The sequence below is a fragment of the Scyliorhinus torazame genome, chromosome 10, assembly GCF_047496885.1.
Source record: "Scyliorhinus torazame isolate Kashiwa2021f chromosome 10, sScyTor2.1, whole genome shotgun sequence".
NCBI classification, from domain to species: Eukaryota; Metazoa; Chordata; class Chondrichthyes; order Carcharhiniformes; family Scyliorhinidae; genus Scyliorhinus; species Scyliorhinus torazame.
The window spans coordinates 173,928,032-173,950,224 of NC_092716.1; the positions used below are offsets into that span (position 1 = coordinate 173,928,032).

The 22,193-nt window shown below is 50.9% G+C and overlaps 1 protein-coding gene across 2 annotated transcripts in view; it reads left to right on the top strand.

Annotated features, from left to right (window-relative positions):
* Positions 1–22,193, top strand: part of LOC140431052 (anoctamin-9-like) — a 368,406-nt gene that overhangs the window by 71,485 nt on the left and 274,728 nt on the right. For both annotated transcript variants that reach the window (XM_072518965.1, XM_072518966.1), the window contains exon 6: positions 1,996–2,060. In XM_072518965.1, the coding sequence (XP_072375066.1) occupies positions 1,996–2,060 (65 nt within the window). The remainder of the gene's footprint in view (positions 1–1,995; positions 2,061–22,193) is intronic.

Consider the following 22,193-nt stretch of genomic DNA (forward strand, 5'->3'; position numbering starts at 1 on the left):
GCGGAGGGGAGCTTTCGATATCTGGGGATCCAGATAGCCAGGAGTTGGGGGGCCCTACATAAACTGAATCTGACGAGGTTGGTGGAGCAAATGGCGGAGGATTTTAAGAGATGGGACATGCTACCGCTCTCGCTGGCGGGTAGAGTGCAATCGGTCAAAATGGTGGTCCTTCCGAGGTTTTTGTTTGTGTTTCAGTGCCTTCCCATCGTGATCACTAAGGCCTTTTTTAAGAGAGTAGGCAGGAGTATTATGGGGTTTGTGTGGGCGAATAAGACCCCGAGGGTAAGGAGAGGGTTCCTGGAACGCAGTAGGGACCGAGGAGGGTTGGCGCTGCCAAATCTGGGGAGCTACTACTGGGCAACAAATGTGTCGATGATCCGCAAGTGGGTTATGGAGGGAGAGGGGGTGGCATGGAAGAGGATGGAGATGGCGTCCTGCAAAGGAACGAGCCAGGGGGCGTTGGTGACGGCACCACTGCCGCTCTCGCCGACAAAGTATACCACGGGCCCGGTGGTGGCGGCAACGCTAAGGATCTGGGGCCAGTGGAGATGGCACAGGGGTGCAATGGGAGCATCGGTGTGGTCCCAGATCAGGGGTAACCATCGGTTTGTCCCGGGGAAGATGGACGGGGGGTTCCAGAGCTGGCATCGGGCGGGGATCAGGAGAATGGGGGACCTGTTCATTGACGGAACGTTTGCGAGCCTAGGGGCACTGGAGGAGAAATTTGAGTTACCCCCGGGAAATGCCTTTAGATATATGCAGGTGAGGGCTTTTGTGAGGCGACAGGTGAGGGAATTCTCGTTGCTCCCGGCACAAGAAATTCAAGACAGGGTGATCTCGGGTGCATGGGTCGGGGAGGGCAAGGTGTCGGCAATACACCAGGAGATGAAAGAAGAGGGGGAAGCGCTGGTAGAAGAGTTGAAGGGTAAATGGGAGGGGGAGCTGGGGGAGGAGATCGAGGAAGGTCTGTGGGCTGATGCCCTGGGTAGGGTTAATTCCTCCTCCTCGTGTGCCAGGCTCAGCCTGATACAATTTAAGGTGGTTCACAGAGCTCACTTAACGGCGGCGAGGTTGAGCAGGTTCTTTGGGGTAGAGGACAGATGTGGAAGGTGCTCAGGGAGCCCGGCGAACCATGTCCATATGTTTTGGTCATGCCCGGCACTGGAGGGGTTCTGGAGAGGAGTGGCGGGAGCAATATCTCAGGTGGTGAAAGTCCGGGTCAAGCCAAGCTGGGGGCTAGCGATATTCGGAGTAGTGGACGAACCGGGAGTGCAGGAGGCGAAAGAGGCCGGCATTCTGGCCTTTGCGTCCCTAGTAGTCCGGCGAAGGATCTTGCTAATGTGGAAGGAAGCGGAGCCCCCCGGCGTGGAGGCCTGGATAAACGATATGGCTGGGTTCATAAAGTTGGAGAGGATCAAGTTCGCCTTGAGAGGGTCTGCGCAGGGGTTCTACAGGCGGTGGCAACCGTTCCTAGACTATCTCGTGGAGCGTTAGAGGAAGGCCGGTCAGCAGCAGCAGCAACCTGGGGGGGGGGAACGTCCGGGGAGGGGGGAGGCGGGGGGGGAGCTGCCTGGGGTGGTGGATGAGCAAGAGATAACATGAAGAGTCGAGGAAACTGGCACGTACGGGAGAGAGCCAGTGTACAAAGCTATGTAAATACTATTTTGCCATGTATATATCTTGCTCCGCCCGATTTCTCGTTTCTTTTTTTTTGTTACGGGGGGGGGGGGGGGGGGGTGTTATTGTTTGTAAGGGAGAAAAATTGTGTTAAAACCTTTAATAAATATATATTTAAAAAAAATAACAAATAAAAAACATTTGAACCGTGATCATGTACTACAGTTGTGCTTTTGGTCTTTCATAGGGATATGGCAACAAAATAATAATCCATTCAGCAAAAGCTTGCAAGGGCTGCTGGGCAGTTCCATGGGATGTGATAGGTAGTTCACTGAATACTATTGGTTTCTTGTCTCATGTTCTTTATTTCCCTTTCAGTTAAAATTTCTCTACGCAATTTAATGAACAACGGTACATTCAAAGCGATCTTCCCACTTCATGAGGTAAATGTTATTCTTAATTCTGGGTATAAAAGAAATAGCCTTCACTTATACAGTGCCTGATCGCATGCAGTCATACTTTTGAAGTAGTCATTTTTGTTTTGTAGGCAAATACATCAGCCACTTTTGGTAAAGTCTCACAATCAAGAAATGTGATGAGTGGCTCTTCAATCTGTTTTTAATGGTGGTGGTTCGTGGATAAATATTTGAGAACTCCCACTCTTCTTTAGTTGAATGCCAGAGGTGAGGTTAGCAAGGTTCTTTTACATTCACCTGAACCAGGAGACAGGGCCTTGGTTTAAGTTCTCACTACATTCTCAAACAATATTTCCCCTAAGCTATGTGACCAGTAACCCAGATGTTTCAGTGCAGGCTGAGCATAAGTCAGCTCTTTAAGTTACCATGCGTGTCTGGCCAAACAAAAAAAATGATCCGGCCTATGCACATAAATGAATAGACAACACACAGCAGAAACAAGGGAACAATGCTTCCAACAATACAGTACACTCTCATTACTGCACTGAAATGTCAATCTATAATAGCATCTTAATATCTTGAACCCATGATCTTTATGCAAAAATTTCTCCATTGCCAAAGTGACACTTAATATTTTTAATTCAACAGGCGCCGTGGCACAGTGGTTAGCACTGCGGCCTCACTGTGCCAGGACCCGGGTTCAATTCTTGCCTTGGGTGACTGTGTGGGTATGCCACACATTCCCCAGTGTCTCCATGGGTTTCCGCCGGGTGTTCTAGTTTCAAAACAGCCCAAAGATGTGCAGATTAGGTGGATTGGCCATGCTAAATTGCCCTTTAGTTTGCAAAGATGTGCAGGTTCGGTGGGGTTATGGGAATAGGGTGGGGGTTGGGCCTAAATAGGGTGCTTTTTCAGAGGGTCAATGCAGACTTGATGAGCCAAATGGCCTCCTTATGTACTGGAATTCTATGATTCTGTGGCTTAATGAATTGAGTCACCAAACAATTCAAAAGCGTGCAACCTTAATAAATTGATTCAGTTTTACCAGTGACCTGGAGCGTGCGCACCCAACCCATGATGGTGTTGGGCATCCATCCCAACGTCATTGCATGCTCTCGTGATATTTTGGTTGGCAAATTAAAAATCCAAATTTAATGCTGCCCATGCGATTTTAAACTCATTGCATGAGCAACATGGGCAGGTGGACCAAGTGGGCGGCATGGTAGCACAGTGGTTAGCACTGTTGCTTCACATCTCCAGGGTCCCAGGTTCAATTCCCGGCTTGGGCCACTGTCTGTGCGGAGTCTGCATGTTCTCCCCGTGTCTGCATGGGTTTCTCTGGATGGTGCAGTGCTAACCCACGATGGTGCAGTGGGTTAGCACTGCTGCCTCACGACGCCGAGGTCCCAGGTTCAATCCCGGCTCTGGGTCACTGTCCGTGTGGAGTTTGCACAGTCTCCCCGTGTTTGCCTGGGTTTCGCCCCCACAACCTAAAGATGTGCCGGGTAGATGGATTGGCCACGCTAAATTGCCCCTTAATTGGAAAAAATTAATTGGGTACACTAAATTTATTTTTAAAAATAAGAGCGCGGAGCTCAAATGAAATTTCTGTCCTTCAGCACCGGAGACTTGGGTCCCTCAAATCAACCTTTGCACATGCTGAGCCCCAGTAGGCAACTGCTGATGGGTATTGTCTACTTAGCAAGCAGTACCCCCTCCTTTGAGGAGCAACAAAAATTGAGGCTTGGTGTTCATCATGCCCCTTGGACTAGGTCAGCCAGGATGTGTAGGTGAGAGGATTTACGTCATTGCAGGATACCCGCATCCAGGGTGCCATTGACTGCACTCATGTGGCTATCAAGGCACCAGTTGGCCAGCCGGGAGCTTTTGTCAATAGGAAGGGGTTTCACTTGATGAACATTCAGGTTGTATATGAGCACAAGATACAGATACTGCAGGTGTGTGCAAGGTGCCCTGGCAGCTTGCTCTTCATTGCTCCAGCTCGTCTAGATGGGTGGTTGATAAGGGTTACCTGGTGAAAATGTGGCTGATGAAAACCTTTCAGGTGACCAAGGGCTGACACTGAGGAAAGATACAATCATTGCCATGTATCCACAAGGGTGGTGGTGGAGAGGAGCACTGGGCTGCTGAAGATAAGATTCAGTCGTGTCGACTGTTGGGTAAACCTTACAGCACCCGCCCGAGTGAGTGTCACTCATTGTAATTGTCTGCTGCACTCTTTACAATCTTGCTCTCTCCAGGGGGCAACATATTGAACAGGAGGACACTGATGCTGCAGTACTTGCCTCAGACATGGACACCGATGAGGACTCAGATGCTGGTCATCTAGAAGCCGGGGCAGCGAGGCTGCAATCCAGACCTTTAGGGAGGTAGGGGCCCCAGGGATGCCCTGATTTAACATTTCTTCAGATAGTCTGGCATGCCTTGCCTTCCTACATCAGCACTGGGCACTAGTAATCCCAGACACATCGCACTCATCCATTCCGTGAGCCCATTTCGATCCAAATAAAGTTTGACACCCCGGACATCTCTGAACAGGCAATGATGAGTTTGAAACCAATGCAGCACCAGAACACCACTGGCTTGTCACCACTGATATTTATGGTGATAAGTTCAAGATGAAAATAATTAAATCAAATCCACCCAGATCATGAACATAGTTCTTTAAATTAAAATAAATCAATAACATTGTGGACCTCTGCTTGTGACTCGGGTGTCATGAGCTTATGTTTGCTATGTCTAGTGCCCCTCCAAGCTGATGGTGGCATTGGAGGCAGGTTGCAAATGCAGTGCCCTGCTGGTGCAGATGATTTTGGCAGCAGTCCTCTGTCGGTGGAGCCTGAGCAAGCACCCTCCGGGAGTGTTTGATTGTCAACATTACTAGGCAACCTCCAGTCGCCGCGTACTCATCGGATGGAGTGCAACTGGCAGAGAAGTTGGTGCCCTTGTCTGGAGCAGTGTGAAAGAGTCCATGTGAGAAGAGATGGCAGCAACCTCGTCCGCCATTTTGAGGTGAGTCCTCACTTCCCTGCTCACCCATGAAGGATGGGCAACCATCAGTGTCACTGGTTGGTGCCTCCTTCCCGCACATAGGCATTGACTTCCTGAGGTCAAGAGCCTGTGTGAGGGTTTGCAGGTCCAAACGCAAACCCAGTAACATGTCATTGCGCTCCTAGAGCTGCCTCTCCATGAGAGTCACCACTGTCAAGGATGAGGCTGTGTGCTCGGAGCTCACCACAGCACTCAAGTCCTGCAAGGACTCCTCCATGACAGAGACCATGACACACACCCTCAGGCTTCACTGCCAGGTCTCCCCACGCATCCCACTGGACAAGCAGCCTTTGCCACCTTTTGGACAACTCATCACCTCTCTTGGTCTCAGCATGGCCTTTGTCACCAGCAGTCCCCTGATTGCTGGCACACTGGACACTCACTAACTCCACCATCTGCCCACGCGAGCTTGAAGTGTGCTCAATACTGTGCCCTAACAACTCTTCATTTAAAAAAAATGTTTTTATTGAAGAGTTATATTTTATACACTCATCAAGGGTATATGTATCGGTTACAATATACAAAACATTTCCCTTGGTATGGACCCACCCTCCCTCCCCTCCCCTCCTTTTGTTGTTTTGGGCTCTTTTCTGGTGTAGCTTGTCATACAGTGGGCAGTTATCTTCTATTTACATGTATGCGATGCTATCCCCTTCCCCATCCTTTGTTGTTTGGCCCCACCCCCTTCTCCTTTCCCCCTCCTATCTTACCTTTGGTGTTTCTTTGAGGGTTCTGTTTCTTGTGGCCTTGCTCTGGGCCCCCTGATATCTGTTTCAGCTTTTTAACAGCCTCCCCCTCCTCTCTCTCTGGTCTAACAACTCTTCTAACATGGTCACGGCCACCCCAGTGTGCCTATATCTGCATGGGTACTGGGTGCTCAAAAATGGTGTGCCTTGTGTGCGTTCCTCGATGTCTCGAGTGTCCAGGGGGATCATCTGCGTCTTGGCTGGTTCTGGCAGATGGATTATCTGAGGGATGAAAACACAGGGTAAGATCCATAAATCATATCAGGCAGATTAATATCTCAGCACACGCTGGCCATCGTGGTTGGCCTTAGTTGCATTGAGATTACTCCGTGTCCGACGCACAAATGAGGTCATTATGAAACCCTCCTTCATCACTTTTACCCTGTTTGTGTCCTCAGACATGCCAGCCATTCTGCAACTTGATGATCTACCAGCTTGCCCACCAGCACCAGGGATCCCAGCTTATGGTGAAGATCGCCAGGTTTAGCACTCCACCACCAGTGGCAGATCTTTCCCGATTGTTGTGGCTTTGTTTCTCCGGCAAATCAGTGCAGAGCGCCATTGAATGCTGAAACCTTCACCCCAAACACCATATCATGCTGCCCCCCAACTCATTACACCCCCGAGAGGTTTGAGAATGTTTCCACCCCTTTGGACAAGCGGAACATTTGATGGACCAAAGGCTGCTAATTCATCTCTCCAGCCTTTGGCCATTCGGGCACATGTGTGCTCTGAGACTACATGAAACCCACACACTTAATTGCAACCATGGATGGCCACCCTCCTCAGTGCCCCATTCAGCACAATGCCTACTCAGAACTCACCAGTGCTGAGCACATGAGTGTTTGAATCTTTCCTGGCACTGGATCCATGTTCTCCAGGCAAGCTCATGGCCATTGACTTCTGCTACCACCTCGGTCCATGCCTTCTTGGTGAGGTGAGTTGGTCTTCTCCTCCCATCCTTTGACATCTAGGCATTGCTCCTTTATTACTGCCTCCACCAGGGTTTGGAGACAGTCATCTGGGAAAAGGGACACCTGCTGGCTGCTGGAACTTCCCTCCCATCTGCTGTGGCTTCTTGCAGCTGCCATTTCCTGCAGTTTCCATTATGCTGACAGGGATTATTCAGCGGCCTGTAGACTTCGCTTTTAAAGTTCACGGTGCGTTGCCAATGGACACAGTGCCCACCACAGTCAGTGTAATATCACAAGATTTAATTGGTTTCAGGTGGGACCAGGATTCGCAGCCGCTTCTGGTCCCGCCTTCCGATCGCTAAATTCTACTCCAGGTTTTAAAACTGTATTCCGTCATAACTATACAATAATATCTTACTGGCATTTTATCATACCCACTGCTAGAAATTTGTTATTTTTAATCTAATTTAATAAAGCCAGACATAATCCGAAGATCACATTGAAAGAGTTTGTTCTTCTGTAGATACCAATAGCAGTCCTCTGCGGTGAGTTAGTTCTTGAAATACAAATTCTGCTTATTTTATGTGGTTTTAGCAGGATACAGAAATATTTCCTTGGAAAAGCATTCTGAGTGGGGTTTGTTGCAAAAGCTTAATCTGACCCGGCTGGTGGAGCAAATGGAAGGGGACTTTTAAAGATGGGACATGCTCCCCTGTCACGGGCGGGGAGGGTACAGACCGTGAAAATGACGGTCCTCCCCAGGTTCTTATTTGTATTCCAGTGTCTTCCCATCTTCATCCCTAAGGCCTTTTTCAAGCGGGTTAATAAGATCACCTCGGGATTTGTGTGGGCGAACAAGACCCCGCGAGTGAAGAGAGTGCTGTTGGAACGCAATCGGGGGAAGGGTGGGCTGGCGCTGCCGAACGTTTGTAACTACTACTGGGCGGGCAACATTGCCATGATCAGGGAGTGGGTATTGGGGGCGGGGGGGGCGGGGGGGTGGGGGGGGGTGGGGGGTCGGCATGGGAATGGTTGTAGGCGGTGTCGTGCAAAGGCACCAGTTTGGGAGCTGGTAGCGGCGCCTCTGCCGTTCACGCCGGCCCGATACTCCACAGGTCCGGTGGTGGTGGCGACACTGAAGATCTGGGGGCAGTGGAAGAGACACAAGAGGGTGGAGGGAGCGTCGGTCTGGATCCCGGTATGTAATAACCACAGGTTCCTGCCGGGGAGGATGGACGGCGGGTTCCAGAGCTGGCAGAGGGCAGATATTAGAAGGATGGGTGACCTGCTTATAGATGGGAGCTGTCCCAGCCTGCAGGCGCTGGAGGACAAGTTTAAATTACCGCCAGGGAACGGCTTTAGGTATTTACATTGCGAACCTTCCTGAGGAAGCAGGTGGTGGCCTTCCCGCTGCTGCCGCCCCGGGGGATACAAGATAGAGTAGTGTCCGGTACCTGGGTGGGAGAGGGGAAGGTGTCAGATATCTACCAGGAGCTGTTGGAGGCAGAGGAAACCCCGGTGGAGGAGCTGGTTTAGCACACTGGGCTAAATCGCTGGCTTTTAAAGCAGACCAAGGCAGGCCAGCAGCACGGTTCAATTCCCGTACCAGCCTCCCCGAACAGGCGCCGGAATGTGGCGACTAGGGGATTTTCACAGTAACTTCATTGAAGCCTACTTGTGACAATAAGCGATTTTCATTTCATTAAAGGCATGTGGGAGGAGGAGTTAGGAGGGGAGTTAGAACCGGGACTATGGGCGGAAGCCCTAAGTAGGGTCAATTCCTCCTCATCATGTGCCAGGCTCAGTCTCATACAGTTTAAGGTGGTCCAGCAGGCACGCATGACAGCAGCGAAGATGAGCAACTATTTCGGGGTAGAAGTCAGATGTGCGAAGTGTACGGGGAGCCCAGTAAACCATGTCCATATGTTTTGAGCATGCCCGAAGTTTGGAGGGTTCTGGCAGGGGTTTGCCAGGGCAATGTCCAAGGTGCTCGGAACACGGGTGGTGCCGAGTACAGAGGTGGCGATCTTTGGAGTGTCGGAAGACCCGGGAGTTCAGGGAGTGAAAGAGGCCGACGTTCTGGCCTTTGCCTCCCTGGTAGCCCGGAGACGGATCCTGTTATTGTGGAGGGACTCGAAGGCCCCTAGTGTAGAGATCTGGGTCAGTGACATGGCTGGGTTTCTCAGCCTTGAGAAAATAAAGTTTGCCTTAAGAGGAACAATGTTAGGGTTTTCCCGGAGGTGGCAGCCGTTCGTCAACTTTCTTGGGGAAATTTAATTGAAAATGTCGGCAGTAGCAGCTTTCCGAGAAGTGGGGGGGGGTTAGTGTTGTGTTTGTTTGTTTTTTGTTATTTTCGGTGGTCTGTGAAGACAGAGCCGTTCGGGGAAATATCTATTTTTGCATTATGGGGCAGCACGGTAGCATTGTGGATAGCACAATTGCTTCACAGCTTCAGGATCCCAGGTTCGATTCTGGCTTGGGTCACTGTCTGCGCGGAGTCTGCACATCCTCCCCGTGTGTGCGTGGGTTTCCTCCGGGTGCTCCGGTTTCCTCCCACAGTCCAAAGATGTGCAGGTTAGGTGGATTGGCCATGATAAATTGCCCTTAGTGTCCAAAATTGCCCTTAGTGTTGGGTGGGGTTACTGGGTTATGGGGATAGGGTGTAAGTGTTGTCCTTGGGTAGGGTGCTCTTTCCAAGAGCCGGTGCAGACTCGATGGGCCGAATGGCCTCCTTCTGCATTGTAAATTCTATGATTATGTTACTGTTTAATGCCTATTGTTCTTTTTCTGTTTTTGTTATAAAATTTTACCAATATTTCAATAAAAATATTTTTTTTAAAAAAGGAAAAATATTCTGATGTGAACTAGTTTCCCAAAAGTGGACATGTGCTGCAAAGACTGTCCAAGACTCATCGTTATTTGAGATCCAGCCCACTATGGTCGTATCGTCAGCAAATTTGTAGATTGAGTTGGAACCAAATTTTGCCACGCAGTCGTGTGTGTACAGGGAGTAGAGTAGGGGGCTAAGTACGCAGCCTTGCAGGGCCCCAGTATTGAGGACTATTGTTGTTGTTCATTCTTACTGATTGTGGTCTGTTGGTCAGAAAATCGAGGATCCAGTTGCAGAGTGGGGAGCCAAGTCCTAGGTTTTGGAGCTTTGATATGAGTTTGGCTGGGATTATGGTGTTGAAGGCGGAGCTGTAGTCGATAAATAGGAATCTGATGTAGGAGTACTTGTTGTTGAGATGCTCTAGGGATGAGATTGTGTTATTCTTATAATTAGATTATGTGATTCTGCGTCCCGTCCCCCCCCCCCCAGCACCTGCAGCCACAGTGATTCCTGTTATTGCAGGGGAGGCGCATGCCTGCTATCGATGAGTTATTTCTGAAGGCAAATGGGACAAACGGTCACAAGACAAGAAACATTGTCAGATGGCCCTGAATTATGTCTGGGAGTGCGCAGAGCAGAAAAGGGGGAAAGTTCTCTAAGCTGTGTCTGTCCTCATGTGGTGTCCAAGATGGAGTCTGTTCTGAGCAGCTCAAAATGGAGGAAACCCAAATCCCAAATCCTTCAATTGCTATTGTCACATGAAATCTCATTAAAATATTCAAAAACCTATTAAAGGTCTTGCAGTTAACTTTCAGTCCAGGCAAATCACTGTTCACAGCAAAAGCCTTGCCCAGTGAATACTGGCACGATTACTTGTTGTAGCACATCTCTTGAAAAAAGGCTAATTGCCTGTGCCTTTGTGTCCCATTGGTTGCATTTTGCTTCATATTTTGGTTAGTTATACTCCATTATACATTATACTCCATCATTCTACTTAATTTATTCTTGTATTCTGCTAGTTTTGATATGATACTGTACAAAACTCATATGTATTCTGAATGTGCGGAAGGAGTAAGGAAGTGTATGAGGGAATCAATAGACACAAGGGGTTGACTTCCGGTGGCGGCTATGAAGAAGTAGCTCGCACATTTGGTGGCTCCCGCTCGGGTCGGAATTTTGGACCTTTTTCCCCGATTTTGTGTTGGATCTGAAGTGGACAATTGATGTTGGATGCAATTGTGAAGAGGAATCCTACATCAGTGCATGGAGAAGCGGACCAGGAGTACTCGTAAAGGAAGAAATAGACGAACGGAGAAGGCTTGGGCTGAGGCTGCAGCGGGAGAAAGCATGGCGGAGGACCGGAGTTCTGACTTGACGACCCAGCGGTCGATGGAGCAGTTGATGCAGTTTATACAGGAGGGCTTCGCCAAGCAGAAACAGGAATGCTTGGACCCGATTAAGGAGTCGATTGCGCGACTGGAACTCAGACTGGTGGAGAAGGCACTGCCTGAGCAAGAGGAGCACCAAGCTGCAGTGGAGTTGGAGGTGGGAATGTTGAGAGACCAACAGAAAAGGCTCCAGGAGAAGGTGGAGGATGTAGAGAAAAGGTCCCGCCGGCAGAACCTGAGAATCGTGGGTCTCCCGGAGGGATCCGAAGGAATGGACGCAGGGGCATACATAGCGGCTATGTTTGAGAAGCTAGTGGGGGAGGGGACGTTCTCCCGACCCTTGGAGGTGGACAGGGCACACAAAGCGCTAGCGAGGAAGCCACGTATGGGTGACCCCCCCCCCAAGAGCAATGGTGGTGAGATTCCACAGGTACCTGGACAAGGAGTGCACTCTACGGTGGGCTAGGCAGACACGGAGCTGTAAATGGGAGAATAGCATCCTGCGTATATATCAGGATCTGAGCGTGGACGTGGCCAGGAGAAGAGCAGGGTTCAACCAGATAAAATTGACCCTTTTTAAGAAGAAGGTAAAGTTTGGACTTCTGTACCCGGCCCGTTGTTGGGTTATGCACGAAGAGCAACATTTCTACTTCGAGCCACCCGAGGAAGCGATGGACTTCGCGAGAAAGAAAGGGCTGGTAGCGGACTAAGGTGTTTGGACTGAACATTGCTGCAGTGCTCATGTGGTTTTTTTTTTCTCTTCAGTTATTTTTAAAAAAAGAAAAGTTTTTGTCTTTGGATGTCACTTGTAATGCCTTTTGTATTGAGTTGGTTGAGTTAAAATTTGCATTTGCACTGATGGGGGATGGAGGTGTGAATGTTAGATGTTAGATGTTTGACGTTTGATCTTCTTTTTAATTTTCTTTCCGTGTTTCTTTTGGGCAATTGGGTTGGGATTGTTTATGTTTGCATATGTGTGTCCGAGCAGGGGGAGGAAACAATAGGTGGGAAAATGTCTGGCGCCATGGGCGGGAGCCACCAAGCTAGCTGGGCGGGCTAATGTGGAAGTGCAGTGGGGGGTGAGCAGATGGTATGTTTGTTGGAGAGGGCTGTGTGTATAGTGCTGTTACTAGGGAGGGATGGGGGGGAAATGTTCTGCTGACGGGGGAGGGACTTTTGCTGTGGGACAATAGGGAGGTCGGGGACGGAGGCTGCCTGGGGGCGGGCCTGCGGATGCGTGGGGCGCGGGCTGGAGACTGGCCCAAGAAAGGTGATGGCTGATCGGCGGAGGAGGGGGGTGAGAAGCCCCCCAACCAGGCTGATCACATGGAATGTAAGAGGGCTAAATGGGCCAGTTCAGTGGGCACACATGTTCGCGCATTTGAGGGGCTGAAGGCGGACGTGGCAATGTTGCAGGAGACGCACCTTAGAGTAACTGACCAGGTCAGACTAAGGAAGGGATGGGTCGGGCAGGTTTTCCACTTGGGGCTGGACTCTTAAGACTAGAGGGGTCGCGATCCTGATTAATAAGCGAGTGTTATTCGAAGCGAGAAGAATAGTTGCGAATGTGGGGGGTCGGTACATAATGATCAGTGGAAAGCTGGAGGGGCTGCCAGTGGTACTCGTGAATGTGTATGCGCCAAATTGGGATGATGTGGAGTTCATAAGGACGATGTTGGGGAAGATCCCGGACCTGGATTTGTATAAGCTGGTTATGGGGGGGGGGGGGGGGGGGGGCAGTCATTAACCCTGGGCTAGACCGATCTAGCTCAAGGACAGGCAGGGTGCCAGCAATGGCAAAGGAGCTAACGGGGTTTATGGAGCAGATGGGGGGTGGACCCATGGAGATTTGGCCGGCCGAGAGTGAAGGAGTTTTCTTTCTACTTGCACGTGCATAAAGTGTACTCCCGGATTGACTTTTCTGTCCTGAACAGGGCTTTACTGATGGGGGTAGTGGACACTGAGTACTCCGTGATCACGATCTCGGATCATGCCCTGCACTGGGTTGACCTACAGGTGAGCAAGGAGAGTAGCCAGCACCCGTACTGGAGGCTGGACGTGGGACTTTTAGCGGATGAGGAGGTGTGTGGGCGGCTGATGAAATGTATCCAGAACTATCTGGAAGTTAACGACACGGGGGAATTTTCAGCTGCGGTGGTCCGGGAGGCGCTGAAGGCAGTGGTTAGAGGGGAGCTGATATCGATACGGGCCCACAGGTTGAAGGCAGACAGAGCAGAGACGGACTGAATGATAAAGGAAATACCACAGGTCGCAGGAGGTATGCGGAGACCCCAGAGGTAGGGCTTCTAAGGGAACGACGGAGGCTACAGGTGGAGTTTGGCTTGTTTTTTTTTAAATAAATATTTTATTGAAAATTTTTGGTCAACCAACACAGTACATTGTGCATCCTTTACACAATATTCTAACAACACAAATAACAATGACCTATTTTATAAACAAAAAATGAATAAATAATAAAAAACAAAAATGAAAACTAGCCCTAATTGGCAACTGCCTTGTCACAAGTAACACTCTCCAAAAATATAATTTAACAGTCCAATATATAATTATCTGTAGCAACGACCTATACATACTATACAGTATATATTAACAACCCTGAGAGTCCTTCTGGTTCCTCCTCCTCCCCACCCCCCCCCCCCCCCCCCCCCCCCCCCGATCCTGGGCTGCTGCCTTCTTTTTTCCATTCCGTCTATCTTTCTGCGAGGTATTCGACGAACGGTTGCCACCGCCTGGTGAACCCTTGAGCCGACCCCCTTAGGGCGAACTTAATCCGCTCTAGCTTTATAAACCCCGCCATGTCATTTATCCAGGTCTCCACCCCCGGAGGCTTGGCTTCTTTCCACATTAGCAATATCCTGCGCCGGGCAACTAGGGACGCAAAGGCCAAAACATCGGCCTCTCTCGCCTCCTGCACTCCCGGCTCTTGTGCAACCCCAAATATAGCCAACCCCCAGCTTGGTTCGACCCGGACCCCTACTACTTTTGAAAGCACCTTTGTCACCCCCATCCAAAACCCCTGTAGTGCCGGGCATGACCAAAACATATGGGTATGATTCGCTGGGCTTCTCGAGCACCTCGCACACCTATCTTCCACCCCAAAAAATTTACTGAGCCGTGCTCCAGTCATATGCGCCCTGTGTAATACCTTAAACTGAATCAGGCTTAGCCTGGCACACGAGGACGGCGAGTTTACCCTGCTTAGGGCATCTGCCCACAGCCCCTCCTCGATCTCCTCCCCCAGCTCTTCTTCCCATTTCCCTTTTAGTTCATCTACCATAGTCTCCCCTTCGTCCCTCATTTCCCTATATATATCTGACACCTTACCATCCCCCACCCATGTCTTTGAGATCACTCTGTCCTGCACCTCTTGTGTCGGGAGCTGCGGGAATTCCCTCACCTGTTGCCTCGCAAAAGCCCTCAGTTGCATATACCTGAATGCATTCCCTTGGGGCAACCCATATTTCTCGGTCAGCGCTCCCAGACTCGCGAACTTCCCATCCACAAACAGATCTTTCAGTTGCGTTATTCCTGCTCTTTGCCACATTCCATATCCCCCATCCATTCCCCCCGGGGCAAACCTATGGTTGTTTCTTTTCGGGGACCCCCCCCCAAGGCTCCAGTCTTTCCCCTATGCCGTCTCCACTGTCCCCAAATCTTCAGTGTAGCCACCACCACCGGGCTTGTGGTGTAGTTCCTCGGTGAGAACGGCAATGGGGCTGTCACCATAGCCTGTAGGCTAGTCCCCCTACAGGACGCCCTCTCTAATCTCTTCCACGCCGCTCCCTCCTCCTCTCCCATCCACTTACTCACCATTGAAATATTAGCGGCCCAATAATACTCACTTAGGCTCGGTAGTGCCAGCCCCCCCCTATCCCTGCTATGCTGTAAGAATCCCTTCCTCACTCTCGGGGTCTTCCCGGCCCACACAAAACCCATGATGCTCTTTTCAATCCTTTTAAAAAAGCCTTCGTGATCACCACCGGGAGGCACTGAAACACAAAGAGGAATCTCGGGAGGACCACCATCTTAACCGCCTGCACCCTCCCTGCCAGTGACAGGGATACCATGTCCCATCTCTTGAAATCCTCCTCCATTTGTTCCACCAACCGCGTTAAATTTAACCGATGCAATGTGCCCCAATTCTTGGCTATCTGGATCCCCAGGTAACAAAAGTCCCTTGTTACCTTCCTCAACGGTAGGTCCTCTATTTCTCGACTCTGCTCCCCTGGATGCACCACAAACAACTCACTTTTCCCCATGTTCAATTTATACCCTGAAAAATCCCCAAACTCCACAAGTATCCGCATTATTTCTGGCATCCCCTCCGCCGGGTCTGCCACGTATAGTAGCAAATCGTCCGCATACAAAGATACCCGGTGTTCTTCTCCTCCTCTAAGTACTCCCCTCCACTTCTTGGAACCCCTCAACGCTATCGCCAGGGGCTCAATCGCCAGTGCAAACAATAATGGGGACAGAGGGCATCCCTGCCTTGTCCCTCTATGGAGCCGAAAATATGCAGATCCCCGTCCATTCGTGACCACGCTCGCCATTGGGGCCCTATACAACAGCTGCACCCATCTAACATACCCCTCTCCAAAACCAAATCTCCTCAACACCCCCCACAAATAATGCCACTCCACTCTATCAAATGCTTTCTCGGCATCCATCGTCACTACTATCTCCGTTTCCCCCTCTGGTGGGGCCATCATCATTACCCCTAACAACCTCGTCAGTACCGGGGCGAGCAAGTCCACATATTTTCTATAGAATTCGACTGGGAATCCATCCGGTCCCGGGGCCTTTCCCGCCTGCATGCTCCTAATTCCTTTCACCACTTCTTCTACCTCGATCTGTGCTCCCAGTCCCACCCTTTCCTGCTCTTCCACCGTGGGAAATTCCAGCCGATCCAAGAAGCCCATCATTCTCTCCCTCCCATCCGGGGGTTGAGCTTCATATAATTTTTTATAAAATGTCTTGAACACTCCATTCACTCTCTCCGCTCCCCGCTCCATCTCTCCTTCCTCATCCCTCACTCCCCCTATTTCCCTCGCTGCTCCCCTTTTCCTCAATTGGTGTGCCAGCAACCTGCTCGCCTTCTCCCCATATTCGTACTGTACACCCTGTGCCTTCCTCCATTGTGCCTCTGCAGTGCCCGTAGTCAGCAAGTCAAATTCTACATGTAGCCTTTGCCTTTCCCTGTACAGTCCCTCCTCCGGTGCTTCCGCATATTGTCTGTCCACCCTCAAAAGTTCTTGCAGCAACGCTCCCGTTCCTTACTCTCCTGCTTCCCTTTATGTGCCCTTATTGATATCAGCTCCCCTCTAACCACTGCCTTCAACGCCTCCCAGACCACTCCCACCTGGACCTCCCCATTATCATTGAGTTCCAAGTACTTTTCAATGCACCCCCTCACCCTTAGACACACCCCCTCATCTGCCATTAGTCCCATGTCCATTCTCCAGGGTGGGCGCCCTCCTGTTTCCTCCCCTATCTCCAAGTCTACCCAGTGTGGAGCGTGATCCGAAATGGCTATAGCCGTATACTCCGTTCCCCTCACCTTCGGGATCAATGCCCTTCCCAGCACAAAAAAGTCTATTCGCGAGTAGACTTTATGGACATAGGAGAAAAACGAGAACTTCTTACTCCTAGGTCTGCTAAATTCCACGGGTCTACACCTCCCATCTGCTCCATAAAATCTTTACGTACCTTGGCTGCTGCCGGCCTCCTTCCAGTCCTGGACTTCGACCTATCCAGCCCTGGTTCCAACACCGTATTAAAATCTCCCCCCATTATCAGCTTTCCCATCTCTAGGTCCGGAATGCGTCCTAGCATCCGCCTCATAAAATTGGCATCATCCCAGTTCGGGGCATATACGTTTACCAAAACCACCGTCTCCCCCTGTAGTTTGCCACTCACCATCACGTATCTGCCCCCGTTATCCGCCACTATAGTCTTTGCCGCGAACATTACCCGCTTCCCCACTAATATAGCCACCCCCCTGTTTTTCGCATCTAGCCCCGAATGGAACACCTGCCCCACCCATCCTTTGCGTAGCCTAACCTGGTCTATCAGTTTCAGGTGCGTTTCCTGTAACATAACCACATCTGCCTTAAGTTTCTTAAGGTGTGCGAGTACCCGTGCCCTCTTTATCGGCCCGTTCAGCCCTCTCACGTTCCACGTGATCAGCCGGGTTGGGGGGCTTCCTACCCCCCCCCCCCCCCCTTGTCGATTAGCCATCACCTTTTTCCAGCTCCTCACCCGGTTCCCACGCAGCTGTATCTCCCCCAGGCGGTGCCCCCCCGCCCATCCTCTCCCATACCAGCTCCCCCCTCTCCCCAGCAGCAGCAACCCAGTAATTCCCCCCTCCCACCCCCCCCCCCCCCGCTAGATCCCCCGCTAGCGTAATTACTCCCCCCATGTTGCTCCCAGAAGTCAGCAAACTCTGGCCGACCTCGGCTTCACCCCGTGACCTCGGCTTGCACCGTGCAACGCCCCCTCCTTCCTGCTTCTCTATTCCCGCCATGATTATCATAGCGCGGGAACCAAGCCCGCGCTTCTCCCTACAGCAGACTGTATGAGTCGGAACCCCCAGCTGGGCTGGAGGGGATGAGGTAATTCTTAGGGGGGCGCTGAAGTTCCCAAAGGTGGCTGAAGACTTGGTAGAAGGGCTGGGGGCCCTGATCGGGTTGGAAGAGATAGCAGAGGGGCTGAAGGCCATGCAGTCGGGAAAAGCCCCGGGACTGGATGGGTACCCCGTGGAGTTTTACAAAAAGTTCTCTGGGATGCTGGGGTCACTGCTGATGAGGACATTCAATGAGGCAAGGGGGAGAGGGGGGCTGCCCCCGACGATGTCACAGACCACTATATCATTGATCCTGAAACGGGATAAGGACCCGGAGTTAGTGCGGGTCCTACAGACCGACCTCCCTACTAAATGTAGACGCCAAATTGTTGGCTAAGATCTTGTCCTCAAGGATTGAGGACTGCGTACCGGACGTGATTGGGGAGGACCAGACGGGATTTGTTAAGGGGAGGCAGTTGGCGGCCAATGTAAGAAGGCTGTTGAATGTTATCATGATGCCCCCAGAGGGTAGGGACGTAGAGGTAGTGGTCGCAATGGACGCAGAGAAGGCATTTGACTAGGTAGAATGGGATTATTTGTGGGAGGTACTGGGGCGGTTTGGATTTGGGCGGGGTTTCATTGACTGGGTCAGGCGCCCGTGGCAAGTGTACGGACGAGCAGGTTGACATCGGGCTATTTTAGGCTGCATCGGGGGACGAGGCAGGGATGCTCCCTCTCCCCGCTGTTGTTCGCACTGGCCATAGAACCGCTGGCAATTGCATTGAGATCCTCAAAGGGCTGGAAGGGACTGGTCTTGGGGGGGTGGGGGGGTGGAACACAGAGTCTCGCGGACGATCAGCTCTTATATGTGTCGGACCCATTGGAAGGGATGGAAGAAATTATGGGGATTCTGGGGGAGTTTGGCCGGTTTTCGGGTTGCAAATTGAACATGGGGAAAAGCAGGATGTTCGCGATCCAGGAAGGGGCAGGAGAGGCGATTGGGGAAGCTGTCGTTTAGAGTGGTAGGGGGAAGCTTTCGGTACCTAGGCATCCAGGTGGCGCGGGAATGGGAACGGCTGCACAAGCTTAATCTGGCCCGACTAGTCGACCAAATGAAAGAGGATTTTCGGAGGTGGGACGTGCTCCCGCTGTCACTGGCTGGGAGGGTACAGACAGTGAAAATGACGGTTCTCCCAAGATTCCTGTTTGTGTTTCTGTGTCTCCCCATCTTTATTCCTCGGTCCATTTTTAAACGGGTCCATAAGATGATCTCGGGCTTTGTATGGGCGGGTAAGACCCCACGAGTTAAAAAGGGGATTTGGAGCGCAGCCGGGGGAAGGGCGGGCTGGCACTCCCGAACTTTACTAATTGTTACTGGGCGGCGAATATAGCCATGATTAGGAAGTGGATGCTCTGTGTGGGAGCCTCTGCCGTTCCCGCCAGCACGCTACTCCACCAGCCCTGCGGTGGTCACGGCCCTGAGAGTCTGAGGGCAATGGAGGAGACATGTGGGAGCAGAGGTCTGGTCCCCAATTTGCGATAATCATCGGTTTGCCCCGGGGAGGTTAGATGGAGGGTTCTGGAGATGGCAGAGAGCAGGGATCAAGGGGATGGGCGATATGTTTATAGAAGGGAGCTTTCCCAGCTTGTGGGTACTGGAGGTGAAATTTGAACTGGCGTGAGGGAATGAATTTAGGTACCTGCAGACGCGAGACTTCCTACCCAGGCAGGTCTCAATTTCCCGCTCCTACCACCAAGTGAGATACAGGACAGGGTAGTTTCCAAAGTGTGGGTGGAAGAAGGGAGGGTTTCGGACATTTATAAGGAGCTTAAGGGTTCAGAGGAAACACAGACCGAAGAGCTGAAACACAAATGGGAAGAGGAGTTAGGTGGAGAGTTAGAGGATGGTCTCTGGGCAGACGCGTTGAGTAGAGTCAACGTGTCCACAACATGTGCCAGGGTCACCTTGATACAGTTTAAGGTCATTCACCGGGCTCACATGACAGTGTCCCGGATGAGCAGGTTTTTTGGGGTGGAAGACAGCTGTGCAAGGTGTGCGGAGGACCAGCGAACCATGTCCATATGTTCTGGACATGCCCGAAGCTTAGGGGATTCTGGCAGGGGTTTGCGGATGTCATGTCTAAAGTATTGAAAACAAGGGTGGCGCCGAGTCCAGAGGTGTGATTTTCGGAGTGTTGGAAGACCCAGGAATCCAGGAGGAGAAAGAGGCAGACGTTCTGGCCTTTGCTTCCCTGGTAGCCCGGAGACGGATATTATTAGCTTGGAGGGACTCAAAGCCCCCAAAGTCGGAGACCTGGCTATCTTACATGGCTAGTTTTCTCTGTCTGGAGAAAATCAAGTTCGGTCAATGTTAGGGTTCGTCCGGAGGTGGCAGCCGTTCATCGACTTCTTTAGGAAGAATTAACCGTCAGCAGAAGAGAGGGGAGGCTGTGGGGGTAGTTTAGTGTAGAGTAGGAGGCTAGAAAAGGTGGGACCTGTGAGAGAGGAAGACGGCTTTTGCACAAGATTTATATTTGTATGTACACTGTTTCTTCTGTTACTGTTATAAAACCATAAATACTTCAATAAAATGTTTATTAAAAAAAATAAACACAAGGGGTGGGAATCTCCGGTCCGCCTGCCGCATTTTCCTGAGCAGAGCAGCCCCGCCAGCAGTGGGATTCTCCGTTCCCGCAGCCGGCCAATGGGGTTTACCATTGTGGCCACCCCGTGGGCTTAGGTGCGCTGCAGGCGGACCAGAGGATCCCACCGAACAAGAATTCCGCTGAAGTTGTCTGGATTCTGAGGCATGTTGACTTTATTCTGGGCTTGCATCTGGACATGTCCAAGTAGTTCTGCCCTTGCCACCTCGACCTCATAACACAAAGCAGCCATAAAGTTTAACATCTGGTGGTCGGTAGCACAGTGGTTAGCACTGTTGCTTCACAGCTCCAGGGTCCCAGGTTCAATTCCCGGCTTGGGCCACTGTCTATGCGTTCTCCCCATGTCTGCATGGGTTTCCTCATGGTGCTCCGGTTTCCTCCCACAGTCCAAAGATGTGTAGAGGTTAGGTGTATTGGTTATGCGAAATTCCCCTTAATGTCTAAAATATAAACATTAGGTGGGGTTACTGGGTTACGGGGGTAGGGGGAGATGTGGGCTTAAGTAGGGTGCTCTTTCCAAGGGCTGGTGCAGGCTCGATGGGCTGAATGGCCTCCTTCTGCACTGTAGATTCTGATTCTGTGATCTGTTGCATTAATTAGGAACACCCAAAGGAATACCCATCCTCCTTTCCTTGTAAGATGTAATGTCAAAACTAGTTATAAACAAGAATAATGAAGGAAAGTGAATACATGTCAAACATAGGAACAAGGAGAAGCAATATAAATTACATGGTACAATTTTAGGGTGGTGCAGGAACAGAGGCACATGAGATTCATAAACACAAATCTTTGAAGTGTTGTGATCCAGTTGGTGTTACTACTGGATGGGAAGATTCTAAACGTAACTTTGCCTTTTTTTAGGAATGTGGAAGAGTCACAGGACCACTAATTAGTTTTTAACAACAAGGAAAAAAACATTGGGCGCGAGTCTCCCAAAAAGGAACAAAGTCCCATAGTGAGCGCGTTTCGCCCCGTGTTTCCCGCCGCTGGTACTGCCGAAACACACATGGCTATTCAACGCGACTCGCATTGTATAAGGGGCCGGAATGGGGAACGCCCGGCTGAGGGTGCACGTAGCCCTGTTCTGTACAGTGGGGAGCTCCACTTGTCGGAACTCCCTATTGTAACAAGGTTGCGATATCCGAGGCCCCCAAAACGGTCCCTGACCTGCCCCCAACCCAAATACACTATGGGAGGGTCCCCGGCACCCCCGCTTGGCACCGCCAATCTGGCAGTAGCACTGCCAGGGTACCCAGATTGCACCAACAGTGCCACCTCCGATCCCCTGAGAGACCCCCACAAGTGTCATTCCATCTGGTCCCCGTTTGTGGGGGCCAGTGCTGAACGGCACTCGCCCAAGGTGTTTGAGGCGAAGGCGATGAATCCCAAAGCCTCGAGTGCTTCGGGAATCTGCATTGAGGCTAACTGTCTCGCTCTAATATGCAGATTTGCCAAAAAGTGATTTTTGGGAGGGATCTTGCGAGGCGTTGCGAGTTGGGAGACCCCGGATGCGGGGACTCCCGGCTTTCATCAGTCACACTGCGCCACGGTGAGCTGCTTTTCCAGTGCAGCGTGGCCATTGGATTGTGCCCGTCTATTAAAAATGAAAAGTTTGATTATAATACAATACTGCTTTACTCTCCACCTTAGGTTCACAAATTTGTACAGTTTTCAGATAACACACCACTCTGAAACCAAATGGCTGATGCCACTCAAACGATCTTCTGTGGAGTTCTCTCACAATCCCCCCAGATGATCGTCACATGAGAGTTTCCCAAACTCCACTCCCAAAAACGACACGCTTTAAAAACTTACTTCAAATTATGCTCTCCGTCAGGTGTTTGTATTTAACATCCACCTCAGGTTTTCCAACTATCCTTTTAACACTCCGCTTCACATTTCACAAGAAATTCAACAAAGGTTTTCCACCTCCTTTCAAGCTTCCTTTATCTTTAATTGCAAGA